Source organism: Frieseomelitta varia, unplaced genomic scaffold (assembly GCF_011392965.1).
Source record: "Frieseomelitta varia isolate USP_RPSP 00005682 unplaced genomic scaffold, Fvar_1.2 scaffold_912, whole genome shotgun sequence".
Lineage (NCBI taxonomy): Eukaryota > Metazoa > Arthropoda > Insecta > Hymenoptera > Apidae > Frieseomelitta > Frieseomelitta varia.
In genome coordinates, this window is record NW_025110715.1 from 89278 (window position 1) to 106942 (window position 17665).

The following is a 17665-nucleotide window of genomic DNA, read 5'->3' on the forward strand; positions in this document are numbered from 1 at the left end:
ACACCAATAATAAGAATATATTAAACTTTATTTATAATTTGTAAACTGTAATAAAATAATCTGTTGATAAAACATTATGTTATATATCAATAACAAATTAGCAATAACAATATTCACTTGTATTAAAAGTATCTTTTGATTCATATCTTTATATCAGCTCTCTGTACATTTCCTTTGAGCTTCCTCGGGTGTTTTCCATTCTATATTATTCTTTGTATCTGTAATGGGAAATAGTTTCAATAATAAAAGGGTACAGAAAATGAAAATGTCCATGGGCATTAAATTTACTTAGTAAGACTGTCAATTTTATTACCTGGTGTCACATCTTTTAAGTATGTAAGATATAAAATGAGGTATATAAATGCTGTTGTAGCGGCAATTGATGAAAATATTCGTAACGTTATTATGCCTCCGTATAATTTGTATAGGATACCGCCTATCAAGCTACCAATTGCAAAACCTAATGTAATAAACAATACTATAAAAATATCACATAATATAAATATACATTGTAGGATTACAATGTTATTTGAGTAGCATTATTTTGATAAATATCGATTGAAATAGTACAAATGTTGGAATACATATCTAAATAATATATCATAAATTTTTATTACCAAAACCATCATCCATGCCAGCTACGATTCCTTGAACAGTGGCTGATGTACCAGGTGGTGCCACTTTACTTGCATAGGCGACTATTGTTGTGTAACAAAGTGCATAAGTAGGCCCTTGCATAAACAATTCTATTGGTATTACCCACCATGGAGTCGATGCTAAAGAAATCAGTCCAAGTCGTAAAGCATAACATATGAAACAGAATGTAAAAGTATATCCGAATCCTAGTTTCTTTAAGATTTTACCTATTGGAAAGATTTTACTTATTACTGATAAAAAGAGAGAAATAAAAAATAAATTTAAATAAATGAATAGCATACCAGACAAGGAAAAGAAAATTACTTCACCGCCCAAAGTTTCCGCGGCAACGATTAAACCTTCTATTAATTTAATTTCTCTCATACAGCCAGTTATCATAGCAAGATCTTCCAAATACCTATTTGAGATATATCATTTTCATGCGAATTTCATTTTGTTCCTATCTATATTTATCGTATTGTAATATTTTGAAAAATATTTTTGTATTATATTTAAATAAATATTTACCAAAATAAAAAGTAAATTATAAAGCTGTCAAGAATACCGGCAATTGTTGCGAAAAAGAGAAATATCATTATAGGCTTCAATTTTAAAAGTTTCACAACATCTTTCAATATATTTGTTGATTCTGTCATTTTTGGCAGCTGCAAAATGTAATAAACTACTTGCAATTAAGAATATTAAAGAAAAATTTTTTGGTATATAATGGATACTTACATCTAATTTTTTACAACAAAATAGATCAATGATTGTGAATATAAAAACAAGTAAAAATGCTGGTGTATATGTTTTAATAATTTCTCCTTTAGACCAGTAATCTACTGCATAACCAGCTAAAAAGGCAGAAATTCCAAAACCTATAGTTCCCCAAACACGTTGTCTACCATACCCCATTTGACCACCCTCACCTGAAAAGATAAATGAACTAAAAGATATAATACTTGCTTCCATTATTGATAAATTGAAATAAAAAGAAAAAAAAATTACATAATACCTAATATATCAAAACAAATTGCATCACTCATGCAATTGCTTACATTAAAACCAATATTACCAAGAGACATTAACAGAACGAAGCCCCAAAAAGTAATTGATGTATACAGACAATAGCTATCATTTGAATTATCACAAGTAACAGTGCAGTTATTATGTCTAGAGCAATATAAGGTACTATTTTTATCAATTAAGCACGTGGAATTTGAGGAAAAACTTATTTCCTCATTGATTACTTGAAATTGTATTTGTAAAGAGAAATTTTTATTTGTACAAAACCAATGGCACATAGTATTCTTTACTCCAGTACAGGGATCATGTGCCTTAGACACATCCTAAAATAGAAAACAAAAATTAATATTTTAAAAGTTTAAGAATGTTTAAATTACATAATTAGATTTCAGTAAATTTCAGTACCTCTGGTTTACAATAGGATAACAAATCACAGGATACATTATTAAAGCTATGGTCTGAAAAAATAGGACTTGAAAGTATTGGTAAGAAGTACATACAAATAAAGCAACTACTTGTTGTTGCTAATAATATAATAAAGATTATTTTTCTCCAAGCATAAAAATAATCCACAAGAAAGCCAAAACTTGGTTTAGCAACTAAGAATAAGATTGGTAAGACAGCTGTGATGCTGCCCATAATTAATGCAGAAACACCAAGTTGTTTACCATAAACTGGTAAAAATGGAAGAATTGGACCCATTGCTGCAATTATGAATAATATAAAAGAATTATATAATAAAAAGATGTATTTTAACTTCATTAATTGCACTTGCCTGCCAAAAAGAAGAAATAATGTGCCTTAATAGGCAATTGCTTGTAATTCAGCTTCATTTATTGTGATGTTGTAGTAACCAAAATATCAGAGAAACATTTTCTTAAATATATCACTCTAAGGAACAATGCTTAAATTCAGCATTGTTTTCTGAAATCAAAATTATATTTATAATATAATTATATTTATATGTATAAAAACATTTGAAATACGTACATATAATTACTAAAAGAGAGAAAATAAAAGAGAAAACGCAAGTGTGAGATAAGACAATATATTACATGTAGATATAATTTAAAAATACTATTTGTTATTGTTTAATAGACAATATGTAGTATATAATAAACATTTAAAGAATGACATTCTGAAAATTCATTGTATCGAATTAAGTGTTCAATGAATTTGTCACTACGTGATTTCTCTACATTTGTGTTTTAAATATATAATAGTAATAATGTATAAATTATTTAAATATATAAAGTAATAATGTAATAAGTCATCTGTATTTTATTTTTATCTTGAAGAATATTAATATGACTTATTTTTCTACAATAAAAAGAATTATTATTGTTAAAAGAATTACATTATATTGTATTGTATTGCATAAAATTAATAATGTAATGCACACAACAGTTACCTAAAGTTTCTCCCAACTGTTTATTTCCCTCAAATGATTTCGACATTATTAATATCACGCAGGCAAAATACATACTGATATGTATACAGCTATTATGTTAACATTTTGGCACGGCACTAAATTACATAGGTCTGATACCTCTCTCATGTACAGCGCTACTGAAAGTTGAGGTTTCCCTCAATTGAAATATGTATCTATACATATATAAAATGCGTGTTCGACTATTCGTATATGCATGTAAACGCATGTAATAGCTCGTATTTGGTTATATATTTGATTATATGATAGAATTTTTATATATATAAAGAAAAGTAAGTACATATACATGATCTATTTTAATTCATATTATAAAGTTATTTAAAAAATTTTATTGCAAAGAAATTAGTTTTAATATTGCTGGATTATTGTGTATAAATCTTTCCTTTTCCAGGAAAGAATCATATTTCAATTTTTTCAGTTAGGAAAAAATAACTTTGTAAAAAATCTTAGAAAGATATAAAAATATTACGTTGAAAAAAAAATTGCAGTATTCGCACATTAATCGGTTAATAGTAGGCAGAGCAGTTTCATCATTGCTGATTAGTTATCTTACTTGAATAACTCATCATTAAACATGCGCACATCATAATTTTTAATATAAGTAGTACATATATGTAGTGAATATTATAGTTTTAAATCAAATAAAATTTCTTTGTTCAGTTGTATTGAATATTTGATTATTTGGGTAGTTTAACAGTTATTGGGTAGTTTGTTATTCTCAAATTTGATAGTTTTTCTAACTATTAAAAAAACATGAAATGATTTTTTATAAAAATTTTGTATGATGACGATGGTGTGTCTGCCTTAAGAAAACCGATACTGCATAACGATAATAATAATTTGCTAGCAATCTTCGTTCCTGATACTTTTGGCATTAACAAAGTAATTCAGTAGCAATTGTAGCATGACTCAGATCTCTGCGTGAGGAGACATGAATAGACATGAATAGCGCAATCACAGTAAAGTTAAATATACGAATCAATTAATTAATTAATTAAATTATGATGGTAATTAATAAAAAACATAGAATATAATTTGTTTTCTATAAATAAATACTAGTTTTGTATATAGTATTTACTTGTATTTATGATATTCTTTAATCTTTTATAGTCAATAAAGTGATAACATTCTCAAAATTCCAAATAAAAAATTTGTAGAATTAATTATATGATTAATCGAATGTTTGTTTTGATTAAAATGATAAGAATGTTAAAATGTATTATATATCCCTTTCTTTCTTCAAAATATAATTGAACACAAAAGTAAACTTTAAGATTCCAAAGGAAAAGCTGCAATGATTATCAAGAAGTTGATTCGCTTATTTAATTCATAATTAAATGTTAATATTCTCATAATTTATAATCTCTGGATTTCTCATCTATATTACAATAGAAATTCATCAAGAAAATATACGGAAAATATATCTAGTAGAAGCACATAGCAGCTACTGTGTAGGAGGATATACATAAATTATCGTCAATGAGAAATATCAGTCCTGTTTCTTTTCTTTCAGAGTGTATGTCAAACACAATATTACCTTTCAATTAGAATTCATAGCTTTCATCGTTTAGATAAAATGGTAACGTGTTGCATAAAAATTCATTTGTGTAAAGTATTGCTTAAATTCGTTCGGAATTATTTACGGACGTTAACGTCATTCGCTGTACCAACATGTTATATTACGCACGGGCCCCCACCAGTCTCAATAATTCCAGTTCCCTACTGGACTTTTGGTCGGATCACCAGCCAGTTTCAATTTAATCCAGTCTGCGTGGAGTTATATGTAAACGTAGACGCATCGAACGCGAAGAAATCCTCCTCTTTGTATTTCGGGTACCATATGGTAAATTCGCCGACTATTGGTCATTTCTTACGTCTTCTCAGAGTGACTGTTCAAAGGAGTTATCCACGCTGATTTTTTTCACATAAATCATACTCATTTTTCTTGAAAGCTTGCGGTAGCATACCTGCTACTGTTTTCTGTTACAATCGCCGGGTATCCATTTTTAGCACTCTGACGAAAAAAAATAGATAGTAAGTATTTCGTTGCGTACAAAAAAGTTCGGTGCACCGGTTGAAAGTTGAAGATACATGTTGCTAAAAGATAATGCTGCTTTTCGAAATACTCAAAGATCCAACCGATGATGTTGTTTCATTTTCCATTGACAAATGATTATAAGAGTATTCTTGCGTTGGCCAGTCAAGTTGCTGTTATTGTGATTTGATTATTGTTGTTGCTTTGATTATTGTTTGTGATTGTCGAACAGATCATTACTGTGTCCTCGTTTTATGTTGATTGGTTCTCGGTGATCTCTTTCGATTTACATTTGATTTTTGATTTGCAAATGGGAAGACAAATGGAGAGTGCAATGTTACGCATCGATTTCAATGAAACTTCGAATAGAATTGTTTACGATAACAACGATGATAGTAACGATGCGTGAATGAAGAAAAGTAGATAGTATCGAGATAGTATCAGAAGATATGTAACAGGAAAACCTGATTGATCGTACTAGTAGATGAGACATGATTTTTGTTGCTAAATGTCTTCTAAATTACTTTTTTTACTTAAATTTCTTCTAAGTTAATTGTTTGTTTGCGCTTAAAGTTCCATTGAAATTGATGCGTAACTCTTTTATAGTTTCGTTTTTAATTATGATGTTTGTATATTCACTAAATTAGTGTTTACCTCAACTATACATAACGGCAGGATAAGTATAATTATCCTTAGAACAATGAAACCGTTGTATACTCTGTTCCTGCATATTGCCGTGTTTTTAGTATGAAATGTTACATAGAAAAATATCGTGTTAGTTTTTTGACAATTAATTCAAAGAATTTTGTGGAAAAAGTGAAAATCAAAGACTTACGATTGGTCCTTGAGGAAGATGCCGGTGGGAGGATCGTTGAAGATGAAACCTCGATTATTTGTTTTACTCTCCTTTTTCGCGTTTTTTCATCAAAGTATCAACGCTGAAAATTGTAAGTAACTTTGATTAATATCCGCGATATTCCTTGTTATGAATATTCTATAAAATATATAAGTTAAAAGTAAAAAAAAATTGGAAAATTCTTTTTCGAATGTATGCTTTTAATAATTCATCTGTTAAAAATAAAAAGATAGACAAAGATAAAGATGAGCAGAATGAACGTTAACACGATGCCTTCAGTTACTTTGAGTGGGGAGCAATTTGTTTGTCATTGATAACAAATTAGTCATCATTCCCCTTTGCTCGATCGTGATGAGGAAAAAAAGTTGCGAGAGAGAGAGAGAGAGAGAGAGAGAGAGAGAGAGAGAGAGAGAGAGAGAGAGAGAGAGAGAGAGAGAAGAAATATCGTCGTTTCAGTAAAACTATGCGTGGTCGAGAGTGTTCACACGACGAAAAGGATCCGTGGACTTTGCAAGCAGTTGGTAATTTCAGGGAGCCCAATAGAGTGTATCATAGGAAATGATAGGCGAGTATAACAAATAAGAATCGATAAATCTTATGCTTTTTAAGATTGACATCTTATTTCGTGTTTCGTCGTTTCGACGTATTTTAATGAGACACCGATTACACAGATTCAACTGCCTGCGGCGATTAACCATGGGCAAAGCTGACTTTACCGTACTGGAACCGGAAGATCTGGTTGCAGCATCCGCGTACAACGAATACAACATTCTAGTCACGAACGAACTAAGAGCATTTCCAGATGGTAATTACAAAGTAAATCGGACAACAATTAAAGTTACTTTATCGATTGCCAGCATGCGAGGTGATTATTTTTTCGTAGAAAAGCAACGTTATGAGATGGTAGTCATAGTCTCTAAGGAGGTAAGAAATATATGGGATGTAAAAGGTAAAAGATTCTGTCATCCTGGACTGGATACAACTGATGATTGGACCAATGCATTTTCTACGGTTTATTTTCTTATAATTACTTCTTGCTTATCGTATGTCCTGCAAAAGATTATTTTTCTCAGATAGTAGCTGATTGTATTTTCAAATATTAAAGTTCGATTTTTATCGAACTGTTTAAAGTATTGGAGTGTCAAAGAAGATAATTTAGTTTTTACTTACTTTCTCTACTTACTTTCTATGAGAACAATTTTGTTGAAAATGATCAATTAATTGGTGCAAAATACAATAAGCTTACTTTTTAATAATTGAGCGAGTAATTGTATTTTTGGATGCAAAAATTAAGATACTCAGGAGTCTTCTTTGTTCATAAAATGCTTCAAAACTTTGTTCATAAAATGTTCAAAAACTTAGATTAATTATTTTTTTACGCATTTCAAATAGAAAATTTTGAAGATCAATGTCGACAAAGTCATGTTAACAGACTAAACTCAATTCGTATCTAAAGACCTTTATATAACGCGATATCATTATTGACGATCATAATTTTTCCAAGTATTACATAAATATTGTTGCTTATTATTTTTTTTTTTTTTTTTACCTTATGAAAATCAAATTTCAAAAAAGAAATATTTTAACTACCACAGAGGTTAAACATTACTTGCAGATATTTAACTATCAATGTTTTGACATTAAGATATTTTTAGCATCCAATAATAGAATTGAGCTCAAACATAAAAAAACATTGGACATACAAAATAGCAAAAATATAAATGCATCATCAACATTAACATGCTTGTATTACGATTATAGTACTTTGAAGAATGGGTGATATTGAAAGAATGTGATCCAAATAAAACATTGTTGGAGAATCGAATGAACGGTTTGTCGAACTTCTTCGAGACAGCCTGTATAGCTGGTCCCTGGACTGCTGATACCACGTACGATAGTAAATTAAGTAGGTATTCAAATAATCGAAGCAAATCGAAAATATAATACAAAATGTAATTACTTTATTTCAATCTTCTTCCTCGTAGAATCCAAGTACAGGAATCTTTGCGCTGCATGTGACAATCCAGTTGGTTGTTATACGACTGATACATATCACGGTCGCGAAGGCGCTTTGTTGTGCCTCACTGATAATGCAGGCGATATTGCCTGGGTTAGATTAAATGATACCTTGGAACATTTTAAGGTAGAGAGATTAATTTCTGTACAGATAAATACTCAAGATAATTAATGACCGAAGAAGAATGAAAAAGTCAATATTCTATAAAACTATTCTATAAAATATAGACATATTTTAGTACGTGTGGTGTTCAATGTATAGTAATCGCTTCATCACTTGATTTTAAAGTTTAGAATAACATCTAACTGTAAAGTAGAATATTAAACATAAAAGAAACGATTAGCTGAACTTTAAATTGGAGTAAAATATTTAATTCGTTCATTTTGACGTCTTTTCACAGTAAATTAAAAAATGTTTTTATTCGCTTAACACGATTATTCGCCAATTCTTGTCTGCCATGGTGTTAATTATTTTGAGTAGCATGATGTAATATTAAAATTTGTTAAAATGATGTAGCAAAAGTTTGTTAACGAAATTATATCTGGAATAAGGATGAACGGATTAACAAGGAAGATTACAAGTACCTTTGTCCGGACGGTACGACGAGACCGGTGAAATTTGATAAACCATGCGTATGGATCACAAAACCATGGCCGGTGATCATCGCTAGATCGTTAGTAAAAGAAAAAAAAGAAACTTTAAAAATAACTCGATCGAATGATGTATACTCTAAGTGATGTTTGCGTTTTACCAGAGAGATAGCGGAAAAAGTAGAGATGATGATGCGTTCTTCGAATATGGACAAGTTTAGCCAATTACTGGAGAATTATCATCCGACGCCGGTGAGCACAGATACTCTGGAAACGCCGGAAGACTTCCTAATAAGATGTAATTAGCAAAGATTAATTAAAACAGCCCGATCTTTTCCAAAGAAAATTGTTTAAAGATTAAAAATAATTTAAAGATATATCGAAGGCTCGGATATCTTTTATATTTTATACACTGTTAAATTATAAAATTTTTCTTTTCTCTAATCATAGTTCCTCGTTTCATGAGTGCCAATAATCGCGCAACGTGTCACCCATCGAGAAGAGTAAGATGGTGCGTCGCGTCGAATTTGGAAGAAAATAAGTGTCGATGGCTCAGAGAAGCTTCGATCGTGTATGGTGTGGAGCCAGCAATTTCCTGCATCCAGGAATTGACCAGAGCAGGTTGTTTGAAAGCTGTTAAAACCGAACGAGCGGATATATTTGTTGCAAGGCCGGAAGAGCTGTTTGAAGCTAGAAAGTGAGCAAAGATCTAACCTGTATAAATTCGTGGATAGAAAAAGTAGTGGCTATAGAATGTTTCAGAATGAATCTAAAAACGATGGTGCAGGTGATACCTAAAAGAAACAACGAATTTGTTAGGATTGCGGCAGTCGTGAAAAGGGATTCATGGATCAAGAATTTAAAAGACCTGAAGGGGGCCAAAGCATGTTTCACGGGATATCGAGACGTTGGTGAGTATATTCCCATTTTTTGAATAGTTATTTTTGATAGTAATCTATAGATAAAATTGTAGAACAAAGTTTTCGTCATTTCTGTGAATCAATAAATGGAAATTTTTTCAATAAATGGTAATTGGAATTACTGTGTATTGCTATAAAATAAAGAATAAAATATAACCAACAATTATAAATATCATCTGTTCTTTGTCCCAATCTGACATTATGTCAATCAATATCTTTCTTTGAATATTTTCACTTTTTTTAAAAAATATTCCTTAATGACGGACATTTCCGCAGGATGGAATGCTTTTGTGACTACTTTGAAGAATATATCAGCTACAGATTACTGCCCAGATACAGAAGCAGTTTCTAAGTTCTTCACAGAGAGTTCTATTGTTGGTTTGAGCGACAGTGACGGCCAAATGCCGTATAATTTACATGCCTTGAATAAACAAGGTGCGTACACGTGGCGTGATAATCGAATTAAACGAAACGGCGCGATTTGTGTACTAATTAAACAAGAAAACAATGCGATTTATAGCGAACGGAATTGATAAAGACTTGATTGCTTTTGACTGTATGATGTCTAATGTCGGAGATGTGGCTTTTGTTAATTTGAAGAGTATCGAAGGAAAAATTGGTAAACTATTTTACTACACAAAAGTATATTTACTTTATTTTAAATTTATTATTTCTTAAATTTATTATTTAGGTAATTTAGTACAAAAACGTGGTAATCAGGCAAGAAATACCAAGTACCGAACTCTATGCCTCAATCAGATCGATTCGGATGAAATGTGTTTGCTTACGTGGGCTCCGTTGGGCATGGTAAGCTCCTTTGTGATAAAAACAATTCTACAGCACGAATATTAAAAGTAACGATATTGAATATTATTTTCAGGTGGTAACGCATGAAAATATAACAGACTTAAGACGAGAAGAAATTTACTCAATGCTGTTGGAAATGGACAAACTTTTCGGAAGCAGTTTCAAGGGCCCAACGCCTGCTTTTTCCATGTACGGAATATACGATTCAAATCATAGTATTATATTTCCGGTACGTAAAAATATCAAGATAGTAATATATTATAAATATAAATATTGACATTATAAAAAATAGGCATTTAACTAAACTTGTAAACTAGTATGATGCATATAAAATTATAACATTTCTCTAGTCTTCCTCGTCGGAGCTTATGCACATGCAATCTAAAGGTCGTTCGAGTATAGTTATTTTTTCTCTATACTTCTCGTTTTGAACCATCCCGTAATAAACATAACTCTTCTCGCAGAAAGCCCATGGAAATTGTGGGCATTTGAAAGAAATGTAAGGTTTACCTTTCGCGTCCAACGCAACAACGCCTATGTCACGGCTTCCAGTTTCGCTTTCGAAGTTTTGCAAAACTGTATTTACCGCAGTGCTAATTGATATATCTTCAGATAATATTTTAACTATCCTCCGTGCTGGTGCGTAACAATAGATACTTGTATCATTACCAGAAACAGAGGTGCAGCCATGTTCATCTGTATAAATGCCACAGCCGATTATCGTACCGATTGCGCTTAAAGAGCCAACCGGTTTCCCGGGGTCACCAGCTGTCGATGTTCCGCTTGCAAGTCGCTTTTTACGATCGTATGCAACTACTCCAACCGCACTAACCTGATATTCATATTCTCCAATTATATTTTATAAAACCTGAGGGCTTACAAAATTTTAAAAACTAAGATTATACATATATAATTTTCTAACCGGCCTAATATTACCTGTAAAATCATTGGATCATCCCAATCTGTTAAATCGCTTGATAATACACAGTACTCTTCTCCGTCTAAAGATCGATTTATAAAGCAATCCGAATCACATTCTTTTTTCCTATTCTCGTCATCATCATTCCATTTATTTTCTTCATTTTCTTCTTCATTCATACAGTATGTCAAAGATTCGAAGCTTGATGAATTGGCTGTGTTTAAACTTCCTGGCGGTAAAATTGGAATTCCGTTGTCCAAAGCAAACTTTTGAGCTCCATTTTCAACGATTAGAACATGTCCCGTTTTCTCTAATACTTTTCGTGCTATCGTTAGAAATTGAAATCGGAAGTTACAACGAATCGTTAAATATTGATGTTAAATGGAAATTACAACGGATCATCAAATATTGACTCGTCAGTCAAAATGTACCCAAAGAAATAGGATGTTCTATGTCACGAACAGCGCCTACACATCCAGCATCGCGTGTTGTCATTATAGCAGCATCTGTGACAATTTCATCGTTAACGTTCAAGGAACCTCCTTTCGCGCAATTAAAAAGCGGCCTGCTTTCCATATAAGCAACTGCTTTTTCTACTGCATCTGTCGCTGATTCGCCGTTAATAAGATCGCAGTATGCCTCAATGGCGGCATTTTTAACCTATTTGAACGAACAAAAATCTTCATTTATCATGATTTATTAAATGAAGTCGTTGTATAGAAATGATGATCGTTTTATCAACGCTCACGTATATTTTATAAATAATTACTTTTTCTTTTTATAAAAAAATGATATATATATATATATAAATATCATTTGGAAAGTAATATTTTTCAAACCTCGAAGAGCATGCGTTTATGTTTCGCCCGAGGAATTTTTCCAGCGCCCCCATGAACTACTATAACTGGATCAGTGTAGATACGACGTTTCTTTTTGTCTAATTTTGACTCGTATTTGATTCTCGCTAAAATCTGATTGATCCAAGAGCAATAATCGCACATTGTGAATGAATAACATAAAATTTTACGGCGGGGAATAAGTTTATTAAAACAGGTTTATGTTATTTAAAAACAAATGCAAATGCCCTTTTTTTCTTGCAGGAGGAAACGCAACATCTACAATTAGAAGTTCATCAAATTCAACAAGTACCGAGTTATTCGGATATCGTTAACGATCTTGTAAAACGAGTTCATTGCAGCGGTGCACGAAATTTGAATTTCTTTTATAGTTATATGATCTTTATATATATTTTTATCGTTGCGTTAAGTAAATTACAAATTACCTAAATATGAATGTTTTTTTTACACCACTGTATAAGTCTATGTTTAGAATAATAAAGAATTTATTGCAGAAGAAGGTTTTCATTACGAGCATATTATTTAAATACATTTTTATAATATAAAATTATGAATTGTATTCAATTCATGGACGGCATCGATTTTGTGCATTACGGTGAATAACGTGCATAATAAATAATAACAGTTTTATACAAATTGCTAGCTTTGCTTGTTAAAGTGATGTAGTTTAAAAAATTTTTACTGGACACATATATTATAATCATATAATTGTCCTTAAATACTATTTAAATATGTACCATCTACTTTGAAGATACAAACGTATATCTAAGGGATATAAAAATCGTTTCAATTTACTGGAAGTATAAAAAAAATTTCAATTCCTTTGAACAGTTTCTATCATCTTATAAAGTTGCTACGTATCCCATGAAAGTATTTAATTCTTGTAAATAATCTTCTTCTTTTGAATGATAAAAATTCGCCTTTAATTTGTGTATTTCTACATGCCCAGATTCTGTACCAAACGCCTGGAGAAAATGAGATATTGAATTTTGATATATCTCATGTATAAATCATGTATAACCAAGTATTGATACATACCAAGTATTGATGAGACATATCGCGTTTTGTTTTGCAGTATGATAATTGCATACTTTTTATATATCCACCATTTTGTACATTTATTTTATATGTAGGATATATATCACTATTATTTAAATCCCATATATGTATACTGAAATATACAAAAGTTATTTAAATTGTTTATACTGTCTAAATCGATGTTTACTTTTCGTTTACCATGATTTATCGTCTAGTACAAAAAATGTAAATGGTTTCGATCTTGACCAATGTATCGATTTAATAACATAAGTATTATCTTCATCTTTTAATTGTAAAATTGGTTTTTCAATACTTAAAGAGTGCAATCGAATTGTTCCATCATCGCAGCCAACCTATAATAAGAAAAAAAAAAGAGAAAACTGCTATAGAAACAACAAAAGAATATAAAACAGTGAATGTAGGTAAAAATATTACCAGAAAAAACGAATATTCAAATGGACAGGTATCTATACAAGTTACATTTCCATATGAATCTGAAATATAAAAAAAAAAATAAATTTACAATGAACAAATTAAAATTGATGTGTTATTAATAACTTACAAGTATCCAATTTCGTATATACAGCAGGATTAGCTTTGTTACCAATACAAGTACCATGCAAAATATTATTACTGTTAGTTATAATATAAAAATTGTTACTATCAATACAATCCACATGTATATCAACGAAGGTAGCAGTATTGGTTTTTCTAAAGAGTTAAAAGAATTTCATAAAACTGATGCTTGTTAAATAATAAATATATATTGTTAGGGAATAATTACTTTTTTTTATGATGAGATTGTAAAAAGATTTCTTGATTTTTAACAAGTTTTATACTACCCCAAAATGATAGTCCTATATCATCAACATTTTTGCCCATCTTATGTAAAACACTCCATATAACAAGCAAACCATTTTCATTCAAACTACATATCTATATATATTAATATAAGTATATATTAATATAAGTAACGTTGATAATTAATGCGAAATAATGAATACAGATAACGTCAATAAAGTTAGTAATTAAAGCATTGTACACATCACAAAATCTAATATGTACAATTTTAACAAACCTGTATTGGTACAAATTTAGTATTATGTCGTTCTATTGACTTTTCTTCAATTTTAGATAATATACGTATTGCAACAATTTCTGCTGTATAATTTATTTCTATTGGTGCGGTAGTATATGTAGGCATTCGTATTGTCCAATCTAAATTGTTGGCTTTATCTGTTACTTTCTCATGCCACATTTCATCTTCCTTTAAATCCCAAAGGCTTATCGACCTATTGTTCAAGATGTTTGTTTATTTTTAAGCAGTACAACAATCATTATAACAATATCGGTAATAATGATATACCCATCCTGAAGTCCAGCAAATACGACGTTGTAATTAGTTGAATGAAAACAGCACGATGTAATAGGACAAGTAGAATACAATAATTTAATTGGCATTGATGGTTCAGAAATGTTCCAAACGCATCCGATACAACAATCGGTTATATAATCTTGTTTGCTGGATGTCTCAATTTCCTATATAAAATATTACACATTTTATCGCTATAGATCTTGATAATGCAATAAATAATTCTTACTTCTTCAGCTGGAGAATGAATAGTGAGTAGAATTTTATTTAAGACTTCTGAATAATGAATTATCGTTACCGCTCTACCAGCCAGAAATGTTATGGAATTTATAGAAAGTTTAACAACACCGTCACTGAACGATATCTCTTCCTCGTTTTTAAATACATTACCACCAGATCGTCTTTCCTCCAGTAATGATAACATTACTTTGCCTGCGCGGTTCATAAAGTCATTTAATCGCAATACATCAAAGGATTGTGATAACAAAGAGTTCATAGTTTCTATATTATTATCACTACCAACTCCAATTTGATCCTTAAAAATGTGATATTTAAAGTTTTGATATTGATATTTAAAATAATATATTGATAAGTAAGTGATAAATTTATGTACCATACGAAATAAGTCTAAATCTTCCTTGGTTTGTAAATTTTTTTTACAAGTTATTGGAAATTGAGTCCATTTGTTTCTAAATATTATTTCCTCCGTTTGTGTTTCTATATCAATATTATCTTCACCAGTTTGCATGGATATCTAAAAATTAAACGCATTAATTTTTCAATTGATAAAAATTTAGTATCGTTGCCATATTCGCCAATAATCATACTTGTTGGGTATTTAATTTTCCATAATTTCTAATAAATTCTTCATATGGTATAGGTGAACATTCCAAAAGAGACCACTCCATAACATCTAATTTTATCATTTCTAATAACCTTTCACCTCTATTTAAGCTTTTCTTGGATTTCTGAAAGCAATAATAAATAAAATTATTAATGTAAAATTTCACTAATTCGTGTCGATTTATCACCTTTTTGTCCTTCTTTGGTTTTTGTTCTTCCTTAGCTCGACGAAAATCGATAAACGAAATTTGCGAGAGTGGTGGTGATTTTGCGAAATCACCAGAACGACTATCTTCGAATCCTTCATCAGTAGATAATGGCAATGATTTATTTTCTGATCTATCCTCGCTATATAAAAACGCGTACACACACATATATATATTAAATTTTTATTAAAATGAATATTATTTTAGCAATCATGTAATAAAAGTATAACTATTGAAAACAATACAATGCGTACAATGAACATCATTTAATCAGCTTGAAATTTGATTTTACTTAGAACAAACCTATATGATTTATTAACTGGTTGCTTTATCTCAAGAAGAGAAGATAGCTTTGGATCATTTGCAATTGATTCTATTCTTGCTGCTCTCTTCCTTGCTTCTGTAAGCTCATAATGACCAGAATCATACATATGTTCTTCCTCTTTCTGTTCACCACTATTCACAATTTTGCGCTATAGTACAGAGATAACTTAAAATGAAAATATCACTCTTATCGATACTATCCCATAATAAAATAAATATAAGTACTTGTTTTGCAGTATGCAATTCAATTGGATCCAATGGTACATTAGTATGAGTAACATTTGTTTCTTCACTAACTTCAGATGTTTCACTGTCTGTGCATTCTTGAAAATCAGATTCATAATCCTATGAAATAATTTAAATTAGGCTTAGATTACAAATTGTGTGTATATTATTTTATACATTATTTTACCTCAAAATCATCTTCGTAATTATATTTATCATCTGCCTGAACTTCTATTTTTTCTTTCTTACTTTGGTCTGTCTTCTGTATGGAATTTGATCTACTAGTAGCAGAATGTAATATTTTTACTTCATCTGGACTTAATATTCTAGACAATCTACGTTGTCTAGTCTTCAGTTTCGATTCAGTTGTTTCTGATGAATTTGAACGTGTTCTAACTTTTTCTTCTTCTTTTGATATTGAGTTAATACTTTTATTAGATGATTTGGTATTAATTTTACTTGTAAGTGACTGTGGTATGAATATTGTACTCAGTCCTCTCTTTTCTGAATAATTACTCTGTATTTTTCTAATACTACTTTTAGTATTTTTACTGCTTGATGGTTTTACAGGTTCAATTAATGATTTTGTTGTTAAAATACTTTTTGATGATATTTTAGAATTATTAACATTTGATTTGGATGTCGGGAAGAAACCTTCATTGGTTGGGACACTTTTAGAGGATTTAAGAGAATATCTTGTACTACTTTTACTTGACTGTAAATTTTGTGTCAGTCTTAGATGACTATTATTGTCTTTTCTTTTTTCAAGAGTTTGAGATGTCCTCATTAATTTCAAATCCATTTTTTCAGAGTCGTCCGAGTTTTTAAAAGATAATGAACTTTTTGATTTTGATTTAACATTTGATTGGTCTCCATTCTTGGCGGATGAATCTTTTTTAATTGCTCCCTAAAATATAATATATGCATCAAACTTCTCTCATAATTCTCTTACCTTCATTTGAAAATTGAAAAATCATATTATTTATATAATCGTCAAAATCCTACCAATAACATATACATTAATGAGATTAATACTGTTTTATGTACGTAGTGATTTTATACTGTCTAAAAGAAAAGTCGATAAACTCGAGGTTGTTAGTTAATATGTACTCTAAACTTGTCAGGATTATGAAATTATAATGACCGAATATGAGAATTGAAATAACATTCAAGTAGTGACAATGTGAGGCGTCCGGATGTGATCTACATAAAAATAAAATACTGAAGTTGATGTTTTAAAATACAATGAAATAATACCTTATGAGACATTCCTTCCGATTGATTGACGTTGACAGTTCTTACAAGATCACCATGATGTAAACTAAAACTGTCATCATCGTTGCAACAATGCTACGCATAGCTGTTTTACGAAACTATTACGAAAAGGTATTTGTACCATCTATTGGTAAAAAATGATAAACAAATTTATAGCACTACAGACGAAGTATATGAAATAATTTAATTTAATTGTTTAATTGTAATAGGAAACTTGTAAAAATTATTAAATAATGTTTACAAATGTTATAGAATAATAAAATCATTTA

The 17665-nt window shown here is 30.1% G+C and overlaps 4 protein-coding genes across 11 annotated transcripts; 1 reads left to right on the forward strand and 3 right to left on the reverse strand.

Annotated features, from left to right (window-relative positions):
- Positions 1–10: 10 nt before the first annotated feature.
- Positions 11–8077, reverse strand: LOC122537523 (major facilitator superfamily domain-containing protein 6). 4 transcript variants are annotated; one of them, XM_043670744.1, is made up of 10 exons: positions 7964–8077; positions 2438–2586; positions 2068–2366; positions 1652–1985; positions 1375–1565; positions 1165–1301; positions 939–1054; positions 618–863; positions 314–460; positions 11–218 (listed from the first exon to the last, which is right to left on the reverse strand). In XM_043670744.1, the coding sequence occupies exons 2-10, from the start codon at positions 2493–2495 to the stop codon at positions 154–156; spliced, it is 1593 nt and encodes a 530-aa protein (XP_043526679.1). In that variant the 5' UTR covers positions 2496–2586; positions 7964–8077; the 3' UTR covers positions 11–153. The 4 variants fall into 4 exon arrangements, with proteins under 4 accessions (XP_043526679.1, XP_043526676.1, XP_043526677.1 ...); XM_043670741.1 differs by lacking the exon at positions 7964–8077 and adding an exon at positions 5983–6085; XM_043670742.1 differs by lacking the exon at positions 7964–8077 and adding an exon at positions 4650–4738.
- Positions 4887–12543, forward strand: LOC122537521 (transferrin). 5 transcript variants are annotated; one of them, XM_043670736.1, is made up of 15 exons: positions 4887–5146; positions 6460–6568; positions 6675–6808; positions 6887–7014; positions 7765–7909; positions 7989–8146; positions 8572–8693; positions 8775–8908; positions 9061–9307; positions 9373–9521; positions 9807–9965; positions 10051–10149; positions 10222–10337; positions 10411–10566; positions 12357–12543. In XM_043670736.1, the coding sequence occupies exons 3-15, from the start codon at positions 6700–6702 to the stop codon at positions 12540–12542; spliced, it is 1908 nt and encodes a 635-aa protein (XP_043526671.1). In that variant the 5' UTR covers positions 4887–5146; positions 6460–6568; positions 6675–6699; the 3' UTR covers position 12543. The 5 variants fall into 5 exon arrangements, with proteins under 5 accessions (XP_043526671.1, XP_043526667.1, XP_043526669.1 ...); XM_043670732.1 differs by lacking the exon at positions 4887–5146 and adding an exon at positions 5971–6094; XM_043670734.1 differs by lacking the exons at positions 4887–5146; positions 12357–12543 and adding exons at positions 5971–6094; positions 11010–12331.
- Positions 11214–11832, reverse strand: LOC122537528 (isoaspartyl peptidase/L-asparaginase-like). Its single transcript, XM_043670756.1, has 2 exons — positions 11688–11832; positions 11214–11581 (listed from the first exon to the last, which is right to left on the reverse strand). The coding sequence occupies exons 1-2, from the start codon at positions 11830–11832 to the stop codon at positions 11214–11216; spliced, it is 513 nt and encodes a 170-aa protein (XP_043526691.1).
- Positions 12544–12610: 67 nt separating the features above from the next.
- Positions 12611–17495, reverse strand: LOC122537518 (cytoplasmic dynein 2 intermediate chain 1). Its single transcript, XM_043670730.1, has 16 exons — positions 17379–17495; positions 16309–17028; positions 16122–16241; positions 15876–16045; positions 15555–15714; positions 15351–15491; positions 15137–15277; positions 14753–15058; positions 14518–14690; positions 14230–14443; positions 13936–14087; positions 13714–13862; positions 13587–13645; positions 13350–13504; positions 13152–13284; positions 12611–13078 (listed from the first exon to the last, which is right to left on the reverse strand). The coding sequence occupies exons 1-16, from the start codon at positions 17388–17390 to the stop codon at positions 12956–12958; spliced, it is 2928 nt and encodes a 975-aa protein (XP_043526665.1). The 5' UTR covers positions 17391–17495; the 3' UTR covers positions 12611–12955.
- Positions 17496–17665: the final 170 nt, after the last annotated feature.